The 14,143-nt window shown below is 48.8% G+C and overlaps 1 protein-coding gene across 3 annotated transcripts in view; it reads left to right on the forward strand.

The window, feature by feature from the left end:
• The window catches only part of CD6 (CD6 molecule), a 46,176-nt gene extending 36,777 nt beyond the window's left edge, over positions 1-9,399 (forward strand). For 2 of the 3 annotated variants that reach the window (XM_036762465.1, XM_036762466.1), the window contains exons 7-12: positions 431-559; positions 2,143-2,214; positions 2,811-3,005; positions 4,082-4,273; positions 6,636-6,761; positions 7,804-9,399. In XM_036762465.1, coding sequence (XP_036618360.1) covers positions 431-559; positions 2,143-2,214; positions 2,811-3,005; positions 4,082-4,273; positions 6,636-6,761; positions 7,804-7,883 — 794 coding nt within the window. In that variant the 3' untranslated portion in view covers positions 7,884-9,399. The remainder of the gene's footprint in view (positions 1-430; positions 560-2,142; positions 2,215-2,810; positions 3,006-4,081; positions 4,274-6,635; positions 6,762-7,803) is intronic. The other variant, XM_036762468.1, reaches the window with a different exon arrangement.
• The last annotated feature ends 4,744 nt before the right edge of the window (positions 9,400-14,143 follow it).

The raw sequence follows: 14,143 nt of genomic DNA on the forward strand, positions 1-14,143 counted from the left end.
GCACTTGGTCTATGGTTCTCTGCCTGCTCTGGCATGCCTTCCCCCCTCTCTTCTGCCTTCCCACTCTCTTCTCATAGGATTTAGAGCCAGCCCAACCCCCTCATTTGCAGCAAGGGAAGCCACAGCCCATAGAGGTCAGATGGCCTGCCCCAGGTTACAAAGAGTAAGAACGAGGTTGGATTTGAACCTTTGTCCTTCGAGCTCGAATTCAGCTCAAAGTCCTTGCTGCTAACCAATGGCATGCAGGCTTCTTGGCGGCTTCCATTTCTGCTTTTTGTCTTGATCTCCCCAGTGCCCAGCACAGTGCCAGGTTCACAGTAGGCATTTAATAAGTGCACGCTGGATGGCAATGAATCGAACAGTCTTTCTGAAGCAGTTGTCCATCTCCCACCCCCATCTTCCTTTCCTGACTCTGTTATTTTCTTCCCAGTACCCAGGGTCTCCCTGCAGGTGAGAGCCCCACCCTCGAAGGACTCCGACTCCGACTCTGACTCTGACTCTGACTATGAACGCTATGATTTCCACACCCAGCCCCCAGTGCCCCTCTCCACCTTCTATAGTGAGTGTCTCCCTGCCTGATTCCCTGGTCTGGGGAGCTTGAGATGAATAAAAAGGGTACCAGGCTGGAAAGATGGGACTTCTGGGTTCCACTGTCAAGTTTTAGCACTGCCTCCTAGGATGACCTCTGCCTCATTTATTCCTTCTCTGAAAAGGGAGAGATCATTCTTATTTTTTCCCAGAGGAGAGGGAATGGTTCACAGGTGCTAAATGCTTTGGGGTTCTGGGACAGATTTGGATAGGTCTTTGTCAGGGGCATCCTCCATCTCCCTGGACTGCCCCTCCTTCCTGGTGATGTCAGCATCTCTGTACCAGCCTTCCTTTCCCCCTCACCTCCTCTTTAAGAGTCTCAGCCCACTATATAGTGACTCAAAGGGCAAGAAAGGGGAGGGGGAAGGATAGCTCCCCTGGAGCCCCGGGGTGAAGACCCAGGCTCACTCTGCTGCTCCCATCTGCCTCAGGCAATGCCCCTTCTAACTGGTCTCCCCAAACCCTCCCCCATATGCCCCTTGTGGACCCTGAGGTTGAGGTAAGGTGAGAAATAGGACGTTGGGGTTTAAGGTAGGGGTCTAAGTAAGGTTCCTGATCTTGTGGAAGAGTGATCCCCAAGAGGGCCCCTGAGAGCAGCCACACTTGGACTCATACTGCCAGGCAGCCAATTCCTTTAACCCACAAGCCAGAGCCACCTTTGAGGGCACAGGCCAACTCCATCTTTTAGCAGATGGGGAAACTGACATCCTGGGAGCAGTCAAGTGACTTACCTTTGGTCCTAAGTATCAGAAATGGGATTGTGAGCCAGGTCCTCTGACTGCAGGGGTGGCATCTTTTCTTTCCACCACCTTCCCAGAGGGGCATAGGGTGGCACCTCAGAAGGTCAGAGATTTAGAGCTTGAAGAGATATCAGAGGCCACCGAGTCTCTCATTTCACAGATGAGGAAACTGAGGCCCAGAAAAGGGATGTGACTTGTTCAGGGTCACTCAGGGAGTAAATGGCTGACTCATGATTCAGACTCAGGGCTCAGACTCTAGCTCCAGTTCTCCATCCTGCCTTGCCTCCAGCTGGGAGCCACTGGAAGCCATGAAGCCCACAGGGGAAGCTGCCCCCACTGTCTGTGGATCCCCCACAGGGATCTGCTTTGCATAGACTAAGCCTAATTCGAAGCTCTGACATGCACAGAGAGTTGGAAGGCTTGCCAAAGTCATCAGACACAATCCTACTTGTATTTAGTCAACCTGTGAGGTAGGTCCTGCAGATAGTGGGGCAAAGGTGATCCCGGCACAGATTGGGAGTGCTCTCTGCCCCTTGGTAGTCTTTGTCTCCAGACAAGGAGCCTAGGGCTCACAGAAGGGAGTGACTTGCCCAGGTTCACACAGCTCATAGGTCTCAGAGGGAGGGAAGATTCTAACCCAGGACCCTTCTCCCGAATTCAAGCATGTTCTACAGCATCTCTGGAGCTCATTCCCCACCCCTAGCCCCGCTAGTCTTGGTCACAGACCCCTGAGACCCCTCTGCCCTCCACCACTCCCCCAGGACAGGGCTACTGGGTGGCCCCACTTCTTCACCAACATGACCTCTGCTTCCAGACTCCCAGAAGCACCGAGTGACTGAGGACATGGTCCAGGAGAGCAAGTTCAGGATGCCCCCACTGCAGGAGGGTGAGAGAGGAAGCTTTCAACATGGATGAATGGGATGGGAGATGACTCTGGGGCCTCTTTGGGGACTCAACTTATCCTGAGATGCTCCAGCAGCATCTCCTCTCACCAGCTCACTATGGTGCTTAACAAACTCTGGGAGCAGAGGCGGGCTGTAGTAGTGGAAAGAGCCTTGGGTTTGGAGCCAAAAGGCATAGGTTCAGATCTCAGCTGTGCCACTTATAACCTGTATGACCCTGTACAAATTGCTTTGCCCCTCTGGGTCTCAGAAACAGGTGGATAGCCTCCTTCACAGGTTTGTTTCAAAGTGTTCTGTAAGCCTTAAAGCACTATATAGGGGTGAGCTCTTCTTGGTTTCCTCACTGGGCCTCAGTTTCCCCAAACGTTAAGCAGGGGGACAGATTAGTCGATCTCTAAGGTCCCTTCTAGCTCCACACCCTATGGACCTAAGAAAGGTCTATTTATTTTTAGATTAACCTGAAGTCTTCTTGCTAAAATGCTTGTTGATTGACTTGACTACAGGTTGTCTTTTCCTGTCCTCAGAAGAGTTCCCCTCCCCCTTGTATTCTAACCCCCCAATTACGGACCTTGCGTTGCAGATCCTGCCGTCCCAGCTCCTCAGAATTACCCGAGGCACGACAGCGAGTCTAGTACGTCTTCTGGAGAAGGTTACTGTAATAGTCCCACTAGCAGGCTGCCTCAGTCCAACTTCCCAGGCTTTTCTTCAGATAGAAACCACCTCCTGGAGCAGCCTCCTAACCTGGAGCTGGCTGGCTCCCGGGCCACACTGCCTGGTAAGCTTATCCAAGGGAGGAGCCCTGTTCCATCAAATTAGGTGAAAGTTCTTTGGGGAGGCAGAGGTCTATGGGTGCGGAATGCCACGTACAGTGTCACTGTGTCAATTGCATTTTCTTAGATGTTTTTCCTTGTTGTAAGAGAAAGCTAACTGGAGGGGTGGGAAGGGGACTTGCCAGATCAAGGTCACATATAGATAAGAAGTGGCCAAGCCAAGGTTGGGTCCCTGAGCTTTAGGTTCCAAGGCCAGTGATCGCCCAGTTTGCCATGTGCCCTCCCCAGCCCACTGCCCCTTCTGCGACTGCCATGAACATTCCTCTTGCTCAGGTCGGGGGGCGGGGCAAGACTCAAGTCTATTGGGCTGCAGAGCTCCTGCTATGAAGCAGATGTTGGGGCTTGCCTTTGCCTCCCCCCGCCTCACCAACCCTGCCCGCAAACTGGTCAGCTTGCTTGGCTACCTGGGGAAGGAAAGCATTTCTTCAGGCTTTCTCTTCCTCAGCAGCCTTCATTTCTCTAAGTTCCAATAGCTATCTTAAGGAACGAGGTAGCACTTTTTAGGAAGGAAATCCATAGCTGGAGTGTTGGGAGGAGAGTGTCCAGGTTGGTGAAGCAACTGTAACCATAGCATATGATGACCATGCACAGGCTCTGGGGATATTTGACCCTGAGAATAAAGGTCTTAGTGAGACACAGAAAGATCGCAGGATTTGGAGTCAGGACCTGGGTTCTAAACCCACCTCTTCCATTTACTACCTGCATGATCTTGAACAAATCACCTTTCTGGGTCTTGGTTTCCTCACCTGTGAAATAGGAATGATAGCCCCTCTGTTGCCCATCTCCTGGGGTGAGGAAAATATAGAAGTGTTAGCCACTTCTCTGGCCCGCACTTACCCATCTGCAAAATGCGGGTGGGGGAGTAGACTAGATAAACTTCAAGGTCTTTTCCACCTCCAAATTCTAGGAGGTTCTTTTTGGGGTCTAACTTGAAGCCCTCCTGCTGCAGGCCATCTTTCTGGTGAAATGGTTCCCCTTCTTGTCTAGTCTAACCCCACAAACCTTCCCCCTTGGATTGTAGATGCCAGCCTCCTGGCTTCTCAGAATTCCCCAAGGCACAACAGCGAATCCAGCACCTCTTCTGGGGAAGATTACTGCAACAGTCCCACCAGCAAACTGCCTCCACCCATCTTCCAAGGCTTTTCTTCAGAAAAGAACATCATGGAGGTCCCTCCCAACCTGGAGCTGGCTGGGTCCCAGGCCACTCTTCTTGGTAAGCTCATCCAGGGGAGGAGCCCTTATTCCATCAGATTTGAGTGGGGGGAGGGTCTCTGGGGGGAGGGGGGAGGGCAAGGGGTGCAGAATGTTGCATACCTGACATACTCAGTCAACATACTAGTTAGTTTTGCTGAACTGTTTTTTTTGGGGGGGGGTGCGGGAGGTGTTACAAGGGAAGGCTCACAGGGTAAACAGGAGGAAGAAACATAAGCTCTTGTATGAAAGACTTTGATTTAAAAAACAAAAGACAGGCATTAATAAAGTTTTAATTTTTAAAAAATCTGGTTGGACCATAATTCCGAAGGCCTCATGAGGATGTGCTATCCACTTCCAGATAGAGAGCCGATGGCCTCAGAAGGCAGATTGAAACAGACTTTTCTTTCGTTCTTTTTCTTTCTTTCTTTCCTTTCTTTCTTTCTTTCTTTCTTTCTTTCTTTCTTTCTTTCTTTCTTTCTTCCTTCCTTCCTTCTTTTCTTTTTCTTTCTTTCTTTCTTCCTTCCTTCCTTCTTTTCTTTTTCTTTCTTTCTTTCTTTCTTTCTTTCTTTCTTTCTTTCTTTCTTTCTTTCTTTCTTTCTTTCTTCCTTCCTCCCTCCCTTCTTTCTTTCTTTCTTTCTTTCTTTCTTTCTTTCTTTCTTTCTTTCATTTCTTTTCTTCATTCCTTTCTTTCTTTCCTTCCTTCCTTCCTTCTTTCTTTCTTTCTTTCTTTCTTTCTCTCTTCCTTCCTTCCTTTCTTGGACATGACCAATGCAATAATTTATTTTCCTTGATTATACATATTTGTAATGGCTTTATTTTTTTTGCCTTCTCAATAGGCAGGGGAGGGGAGGAAGGAGGGAGGGAGGAACTGAAAATAAAAGAAAATTTAATTTAAAAATAAATAAAACTTTACCTACTTGTGCCTAAAACAATCTGATTGGGAGGAGGCATGAACCTGGACTATCCTAGGAATCATGAAACTATAAATCTGTTGAGCTACAAGAGTCCTGTGACTGCCACGAGTCCAGCCCCTACCTGAAGGAAGGGGCAGGAGGCCTGAATTCTAATCCTGCTCCAACCCCTGCCAGTCTGTGGGAGCTAGGTGAAGTCCCTTTTCCACACAGGATAACCATTTCTTTCTCTAAACTTGTACTTGGGTGATGTGTGAGGTTCCCTCTAGCTTGCCCAGGACATGTTTGCACCCCTGCAACAATGAGGAGAGCAACCAGCATGGTGAAGAGACTCTACACCATGACCTCCAATAATAATGCCTCGAGTTTAGAGAGTGCTTTAAGATTTTCAAAGAGCTTTATAAATATCATCTCATTTGATAATGAGATATCCTGGCAGGTAGTTACTATAATTACTCTAGTAACCCCATTTTACAGTAGTGGACAGAGTTGCCTAGGTAGGAAGTGTCTTAGACAGGATTTGAACTCAGGTCTTCCAGACTCCAGATGTAGCACTCTAGCCATTGTACCACCTAATTGGTGATAACCAGTTGAAAGACCTGGGGTGGGGGTGCCTGGGGTGGGGATGAGGGGGATTAATCTGGAGAAGAGAAGTCTTGGGGGGAAGGATAGGACAGTGGTCTTCACAAAAAGCAGTGTGATACAGTGGGCAGAGCATTGGCTTTGGAATCTGGAAGACCTAATTTCAAATCCCGACTCTTCTACTTAAGATCTATGAGACCCTGGCCAAATCATTTTACTTCCTCTGAACATCAGTTTCCTCATCTAAGTAATGAGGTTAGACTATATGGCATGTAGGGACCCTTCTAGCTATGGATTTATGATCTTGTAAGTTAATGCCCCTTTCTGAGACTTAGTTTCCCCATCTGGAAAACGAGGAGGATGGATCAGCTGTCCTCTGAGGTCCGTTCCAGATCTAAAACTATGATTCTGTGGTCCTAAGCATTTAAAAACCCATCACATGAAAGAGAGGTTAGGCTGGTTCTCCTTGGCTCCAGAGGGAAAAGTTAGGAACAATCATTTCCAAATTGCAGAGATGTAGTTTTACACTTAATATAAGGAAAGACTTCCTAAGAGTGAGAACTGTCCCAAAGTGGAATCAGTAGGCTGCCTTGTGAGGGGCTAAGTTCCCATCTCTGGAGGTCTGCATTCAGAGGCTGAGCCACCACTTCCGAAGGTCTTTGTTAAAGCTCTAGCTGGACAAATTAATCTCCGAGATCCCTTCCAACTCAGCTGCAGGGATTCTGGCATAACGTTAGGAAGTGATTTCTTCAGCTGAGCCCGAATCTGCCTCGGCCACTCTCCCCCGGTGATTCTCATTTTGCCCCCTGAGGCCAAGCAGAATCAGATGCCCCTATGACCAAGTCCCAGTCAGAAAAAGGTCTTTCTTTATTTCTGGTTCCCTTGCAGGAAGCCACTCTAGAATTGTTTCAGCAGGACCAGCGGCTGAGGACAGCTCCAGCACCTCCTCGGGGGAGTGCTATGAGAACTTCGGCTCAGCCCAGGAACCTCCCATGGCATCCTTTGTGTGCCCAGGTGAAAGAGGGGAAAAGAGAAAGAGAAACATGCACGGGATGGACGGGGAGCAGGCGGGCAGGTTGGGATGCTTGGTCTGGATGGGCGAACCCAAGGTAGAGAGAGGCAGGGAGTATCGTTAACAACAACAATCGCATTTATATAGTGCTTTGAGATTTACAAAGCATATGGCATCTCATTTGATCCTCACAACAACCCTGGGACAGAGGTACTGTTATCATCATTTTACAGATGGAGAAACTAAGGCTGAGAAAGGTTAAGTGACTTGCCCAAGGTAACATAGCCAGTAAGGTCTGAGCAGGATTTGAATTCAGGTCTATCCTGGCTCCAAATCCAGAACTCCAGGCTCTGAGCCTAGCTAGCAGGTCCTTGTGGTTTCTCTCTCCAAGAGGTGTGGAAACAATATCCTTTGCTGTGGAGTTGGTTCTCTGGTTCTGATTCTACGATTTGGGGCTCCACCTAAGAGGGACAGGGCTACCTTGATGGGCTAGGCACTGCAGTGGACATTTGGACTTGGAGCTGGAGGACTGGATTCAAATCCCATCTCTGCTGCTTACTTACTTGTGTGACTGTAGACAAATACCACCATTTCTCTGACCTCAGTTTCTTCATTTGTAAAATGAGAGGATTGGGTTAGATAGTCTCTAATGTCATTTCTCCTTTTGGGGACTTAGCTTCCTCCTCTGTAAAATGAAGGAGTTGGACTCTATGGACCTCTAAGGTCCTTCCCCAGTTCCAAATATATGATTCTGTTCTGGGCTCGGGGCACAAAGTTGAGTCTTCCCATTGTCCTTGTCAGTGGCTGTGTTCCTGGGTTGGAGAAGGGCTCCAGTTATTCCCTGAGCTTTGGAATTCACAATATTAATCATTTTATCCCAGAGAAAGACGTGCTGAGCAGAGGGTGGTTGGGGATTGGGGATAAGAACCCCAGGGGTGGTATTCTTTGGGTTTCATCTAACATATTGGAGCTCTGGGAGCCAGAGGAGGCAAGGGTCTGATGGGGTGAAGTGTGTTTGCCATCTATATATTCTGGATTGGGCAGAGCCACCTACCCCAGCAGTCACGGGCAGTCATGAAGATGATTCATCTAGTGAAGACTATGATGACATTGGAGCTTCATAGAGCAAGACCCAGAGAAAGAGGGAAGGATGCCTGTTGATTCCAGCACCAGCTGCCCCCCATTCCTGCCTCCCTGCCTTCAAGCCTCCTGGATCACCCAGAGTCACAAAACCATACAGATTCAGATCTGGGAATCTACCAATTTGGAGCAAAAAAATCCCATTCCCTACCCTGAACTAATCAGTCTCCCGCCTGCTGCTCCTGAGCCTCAAACCAATTAATATCAGCTAATACGTCTTGACCCTTGCCCCCTGAGTCCACAAACCTCAGGCAGCCTGTACCTCAGTGGATGGTGGGAATAGAATCCCAGATCTGGAAAGAACCTCAGCAACCATCTACTCTGACACAGACTTGACCAAAAATCTTTTCTATGACATTGCCAACAAATGGTCATCTAGCCTCCACTTGAAAATCTCCAGTGGGGGGGACTCTGCTACCTCCTGAGACAGCTCATTCCACTTTTGGACAGCTCAACTTCCTATGAAGTTCCTCCAGACATCAAGCCTAAATTTGGCACTCTGATCCCTACCCCCACCCCCCACCACCATTGCTCCTCATTCTGTCCTCTGGAGCCAAACAGAACAGTCCTTCTACCAAATGACATTGAAGAGTTTTCATGTCCTCTATGTCTTCTTTTGTCGAATGTAAATGCACCAAGTTCATTCAGTTGGTTCTCATGGGGCCCCCTTGCCCTTCTAACCCCTTCTCCTCATGCTGGTGAACTTCCAACACCCCCTTCATTGCCTAGGGAGGTCTTCATTCTCAGGCTGGTTGTCCTCAAGTTGTCCCCATAGTATCATAGGACAAAGTCTTGATTTTGAATCAGAGGATCTGGGGTTGGATCCTGGATCTGTTACTATCTATAGGCCCTTGGGCAAATCAATTCTCTCTGAGCCTCAGTCTTCTCATCAAAAAAGGGGGTTGAATTAGATGATCTTGAATATCCCTTTGATATTTTGATCTAAATCTAAAATATCTAAATATTTGATCTAAAATCTTTTGATCCAAATCCTACAATTTATCATCTCTAAGATGCTGGCTGTTGCCCTTTTCCCAAGGTTTTCCAAACTCTCCCTAGAATAACAGTAGCTGCTAAGCACAGCAGAGGCCACAGCAGGAGCCAGACCTATGAGGAATCTCCTCAGGGAACTATCCCTGGGCACCCCAAGATGCACCAATGGCTTCCTGTGGTGACTTTGTCTTCTATCTGGGAGACAGACTGCTTCGCCCCAGCACACTGTCAGCTCCCCAGAGGCAGGGGCCATGTGCCTTGGCCAGAGGATGGATTCTAGTGAATGCTGATGGAGGAAGCCTGAGACAGGAACCCATAACTCTTTCCCATCCCTCTCCAGATGAGATTTACAGAGGGGAGTTTTATTCTCCATTTGGTTAAAAAAGAAGAATAAAGCTTACAGAGAGATGACCATTGTACACGGGTTCCCCCTCAATCCCTGGACTGAGTCCCAAAGAAGCAGGAGAAGAGACTTTGGGTCACTCATTCCTGACCATACTCTGAGAATAAATGGGCTTTCTAAGCAAAAAAAAATGCAGTGTGAAATCAATGTGAGGGTTTAAGATCAAGAAGTTCTGCAATTGTAATGGTGTCAGACCCTGGACGGGGGTCAGTGGGACTATGAGTGAATTTCCCAAACAAGAGAGACATTGATCAGTTAATCATTTAATAAGCACCTACTTTGTGTGAGGGCACTGTGCCAAGCACTAGGGGCAGACAAAAGTGAACCCATGCCTGTCCTCAGAGAGCTTAATTCTATCACATAACAGGTGTGTATATGTGTGTATACATACATACATACACATATACACACACATATACTCACACACCTACATAAATATTATATGTATACGAACCACTCATTTGAGAGAGAGGACAATGTTAACTGCCAGGACTAGAGAAAGGCCTCCTGTAGAAATTGTCATCTGGTCATCAGAGCCAAGTCTGGAAGTAAACAAGGGCTTTTAAGATGCAGAAGTGAGTCAGTCAACAAGTGTTTATTAAATGCTTAATGTGTGCAAAAGCACCAGGGGTGCAAAGGAAAAAAATCCACCCTTACATACAGAGTCCTTGCCCTCAAGGGGCTTACATTCTAACTGGGGAGACAATATGGAAATACCTGGGTATAGGCAAGCTCCACACAGAATACACAAGGGTAAACCGAGAGGGGGTAGGGGCAGGGCAGGAAAGGCCTCCTCCAGAAGGTGGGATTTGAGCTGAGTCCTGAAATAAGGCAGGGAATGTAAGAAGTAGAGCTGAAGAGGAGGGCATGCCAGGCAGGGGAGTCTGCCAGTGCAAAAAAAAGGCACAGTGTAATTTTCAAGGAACAGACTGGACCAGAGACTGTGAAAGGAACTAATGTATACTGAGATGGAGAAATGAGGTTCCACACTGCTTATATTCCCCCAATGTTGCCCAATAGCTAAGTGGAGATTTCCACAACTGAATTCAACAAATGTTAATGAAGTACCTACTATGTGCAAAGTACTACGCCAGGGCAAATGATGGTTGTTGCCTGGAATGCTCTTGAAGTCTGGGCTTTGACTTCATTTGGGGAAAAGTGACCCTGATTCCTAAGGCTCTATTCCAAGGACTGATTTTGGAAAGGTCACAATTTTAGGAGCAGGGGCAGCTAGGTGGCACAGTGAGTAGAGCACCGACCCTGGAGTCAGGAGGACCTGAGTTCAAATCCAGCCTCTGACACTTGACACACTTACTAGTTGTATGACCTTGGGCAAGTCATGTAACCCCAATTGCTCTGCCTTTCCCCCTCCAAAAAAAGAATATTAGGGGTGATATTAGTGAGGGGGGAGGGGTTTCTCCTTCACGATGGGAGTTTGCAATTCAGTTCAGTAAACACTGAGTATGCATGGTTTGTGTGTCAGACCTCCCTTGAAATCTTTCTCCAGAGATTTGTCATAACATGGAGGTGACTCTGGGCTCTCAAGGGATGGTCCATCAGAACATTAGCTCCAGCCAGCCCTGCCAAACTTGCAAGGCTTTGAGTCCAAGAAGGGCTGAGGGACCTAATGTCTGTTATCACAGGATCTACCCAGCTCAGGTCAGAAAGGCTAATTAATTACTAGGTTTGCTGGGGTGTGGGGTGGGGGTGGGGTGGGGTGCTCTTAATAATTGCCTAAGCTAACATACTGTTGTTTTATATTCATCATCCAAAGGTGGTTCGCAGCCCTGCCATTCCATGCTCTAAAATCCCTTCCACCTCCGACATTCTGTTCTATGTTTGAAAATCCCTCCCAGCCCTAACATTCTTTTCTGTATTCTAAAGCCTTTCCAGCTTTGACATTTTCTGTTCTATATGCTAAGATCTCCTCAAGCTCTGACATCCTCTATTCTATAACCCAACCCTGATATTCTCTGTTCTCTGTTCTAAGGTTCTTCCTGGCCCTGACATTCTGTGTGTGCCCTGCTTTCATATGAGCCAAATATTCCCAAGGCCAGACATACCAAGAATGAATGCCAGCCACACAAAGAATGAACAAATGATTAGACTGAATATTTCTGTCCTCAAATACACGCTGAATTGGGAGGTAGTAGAGAACAATCTCCAGAGATTGTCTTCTTGGGATTCAGTTTCCTCTCCTTGCTCCACGGGAGTGTCTGGAGCCTACAGTGATGGGCCTGGCCGTAGAATGACCCGTCAGGGACCCAGTTTGGGGTTCCCATAGGAGGGCAGGGCTGGTGCTGTGTTTTCCTCTCACCTGTCCGCAGAAGCAGCTAGCAGTCCCCACATAACCATTGCAGGATGTGGTTATTTCTAGGCTCCTGCCCAACACCATCCCCAGGGCTCTCTGAACCCCTTCCCAGAGGCAGGGGCTAGGTGATTCCTGAAGAGAGGAAGAGGGAAGGAAGAAGCAGCCACTGTGCCCAGGTACAAGATTCCACACTAGATTGGGGCAGGAGCGGTGTGGAGTTGAGTTAGGGCTCTCTGTGAGCCTGCCTGCCTCCGCAGGGGTGGCGGGGGTGGGGGTGGGGTCTGTGGAGGGTGTGGCTAGTGGTCTGCGTATCCAGGGTAAGGGAGTGTGATTAAAGGATTTCTTTGGGGACCCTTAATGTTTGATTTATAAATGATTTACTCAGTTTCTAGTAGAAGAGCCAGAGGTGGGGCCAGCGGAGGGGGTTCACGGACACCTAGGCACTCTCCGGCCAAGGAGACTCTGTTCACATACATATATCCCACCTGCTGAACTTGAAAGATGAGCAAGACACCACTGTGACTGCCACCTAGTGGCCAACCAAATCCAGCCTGGTCACACCCACTCCTGCCTTCTACGCTGGGTTTCTCCCAGCTTCGCCCCCATTGCAGCGGGAGGGGTAGGGGCGGGGGGGAGGCGGCGGTGGGAGAGACGGCTGGGGGAAGGCCCTGAGTTGAGCAGAAGCACCCAGGCTGGCTCTAACCTGAGGTCCCTAGCAGTGACTTCGAAAGGAGGTTTCCCAACAGGGCTGTTGAAGGGCTCGGGCCGGTCCCTGAGAGACCCTCACATGTGATGCTACCAAGACTTACAAATCTCTATCCCATGGTCGAGTCCTCCTTCCTGAAATGACGACCGTAGCTGGTATGTCTTTTGGACCTTAATAAGGAAACAAACGCATCTGACCTGGGTCAAAACATCCGGTGTTCTGGGAGAAAGAACACCAACGGGCTGACTCCTCACTCCCCGCCCCCACCACCATGGACGTCAGTTTCCCCGCATGTAAAATGAAGGAGTTGGATTGGACGACCTCTGAGTTCCCTCCCAGCTCTCTATGCTCTATATTCTAAGGTCCCTCCTTTGTTAATGGTCTGTGTTCTAAAGTCCCTTCTAGCTCCGACATTCTCTGTTCTAAAGTCCTTTCCAGCTCAAATATTGTGTTCCAAGGTCCCTTTCCGTGCTATATATTCTGTGTTCTAATATCCTTTCCAGTTCTGAAACTGTCTTCTATGTTCTAAGGCCTCTCTCAGCTCTGATGTTCTATGTTCCCAGGTTCCCCTCTGCTCTGACGTGCTATGCTCCCAGGTTCCCCTCTGCTCTGCCATGCTATGTTCCCAGGTTCCCCTCTGCTCTGCCATGCTATGTTCCCAGGTTCCTCTCTGCTCTGCCATGCTATGTTCCCAGGTTCCCCTCTGCTCTGCCATGCTATGTTCCCAGGTTCCCCTCTGCTCTGCCGTGCTATGCTCCCAGGTTCCTCTCTTCTCTGCCATGCTATGTTCCCAGGTTCCCCTCTGCTCTGCCGTGCTATGCTCCCAGGTTCCTCTCTTCTCTGACATTCTATGTTTCCAGGCTCCTCTGCCCTGACATTCTATACTCCCAGGTTCCCCTCTGCTCTGCCATGCTATGTTTCCAGGTTCCCCTCTGCTCTGCCATGCTATGTTCCCAGGTTCCCCTCTGCTCTGCCATGCTATGTTCCCAGGTTCCCCTCTGCTCTGCCATGCTATGTTCCCAGGTTCCCCTCTGCTCTGCCATGCTATGCTCCCAGGTTCCTCTCTTCTCTGACATTCTGTGTTTCCAGGCTCCTCTGCTCTGGTGTTCTATGCTCCCATGTTCCTCTCTGCTCTAACATTCTATGACCCAAGGGCTTGCAGCAAGGACTTATAGTACTATCACTGGCCCATTAAAATCCATTATTCCTTACAGAGGACTGACTTTAGGGAATCATTTTGGCTTCTTTCCAATAACAAGATGCCGGGGCAATCACTGGGTCAAGTAATCAATTGACTAGCAAGTAAGTCATTATGATTTACTCGTTATGTCAGTCAACAAGCATTCATTAAGGTTTATAATGAGCCAAGCATGGTACTAATGCTGGGGATACAGAGGCAAGCATGAAAGCAGCCCCTGATCTCATGGGGCTCTGTTCTAATGGGAGACATTTACATAATGGATACAGACAAGATAGAGAGAGGGTAGATGCAAGGTTACCTCAGAGGGGGGTCGCCAGCATGGGGGGTGGGGGAAGCTGCTGCAGAAGGTAGGACCTGTGCACCAGTGTGGGGGGTAGAGGGGTTGCAGAAGGTCGGACCTGCGCTGAGCTTGGAGGAAGGCTGAGAGGCTGGGGGGCAGCAGAGGAGGGGTTCAGAGGTGACAAGGGAGCCATGTCCAGTTCTAAGGGAAACCATCACTCTAGGGGACACAAGAGGAGACACAGTCCCTGCCCCCACAGAGCTGGCACTGCTTAGCCCTAAAAAGATAACTTGTAAGACAAGGCAGGATCTAAGGGACCCCTGTGGGGAGATGGGGCACACTCTATAAAC

Source organism: Trichosurus vulpecula, chromosome 6 (assembly GCF_011100635.1).
Source record: "Trichosurus vulpecula isolate mTriVul1 chromosome 6, mTriVul1.pri, whole genome shotgun sequence".
Lineage (NCBI taxonomy): Eukaryota > Metazoa > Chordata > Mammalia > Diprotodontia > Phalangeridae > Trichosurus > Trichosurus vulpecula.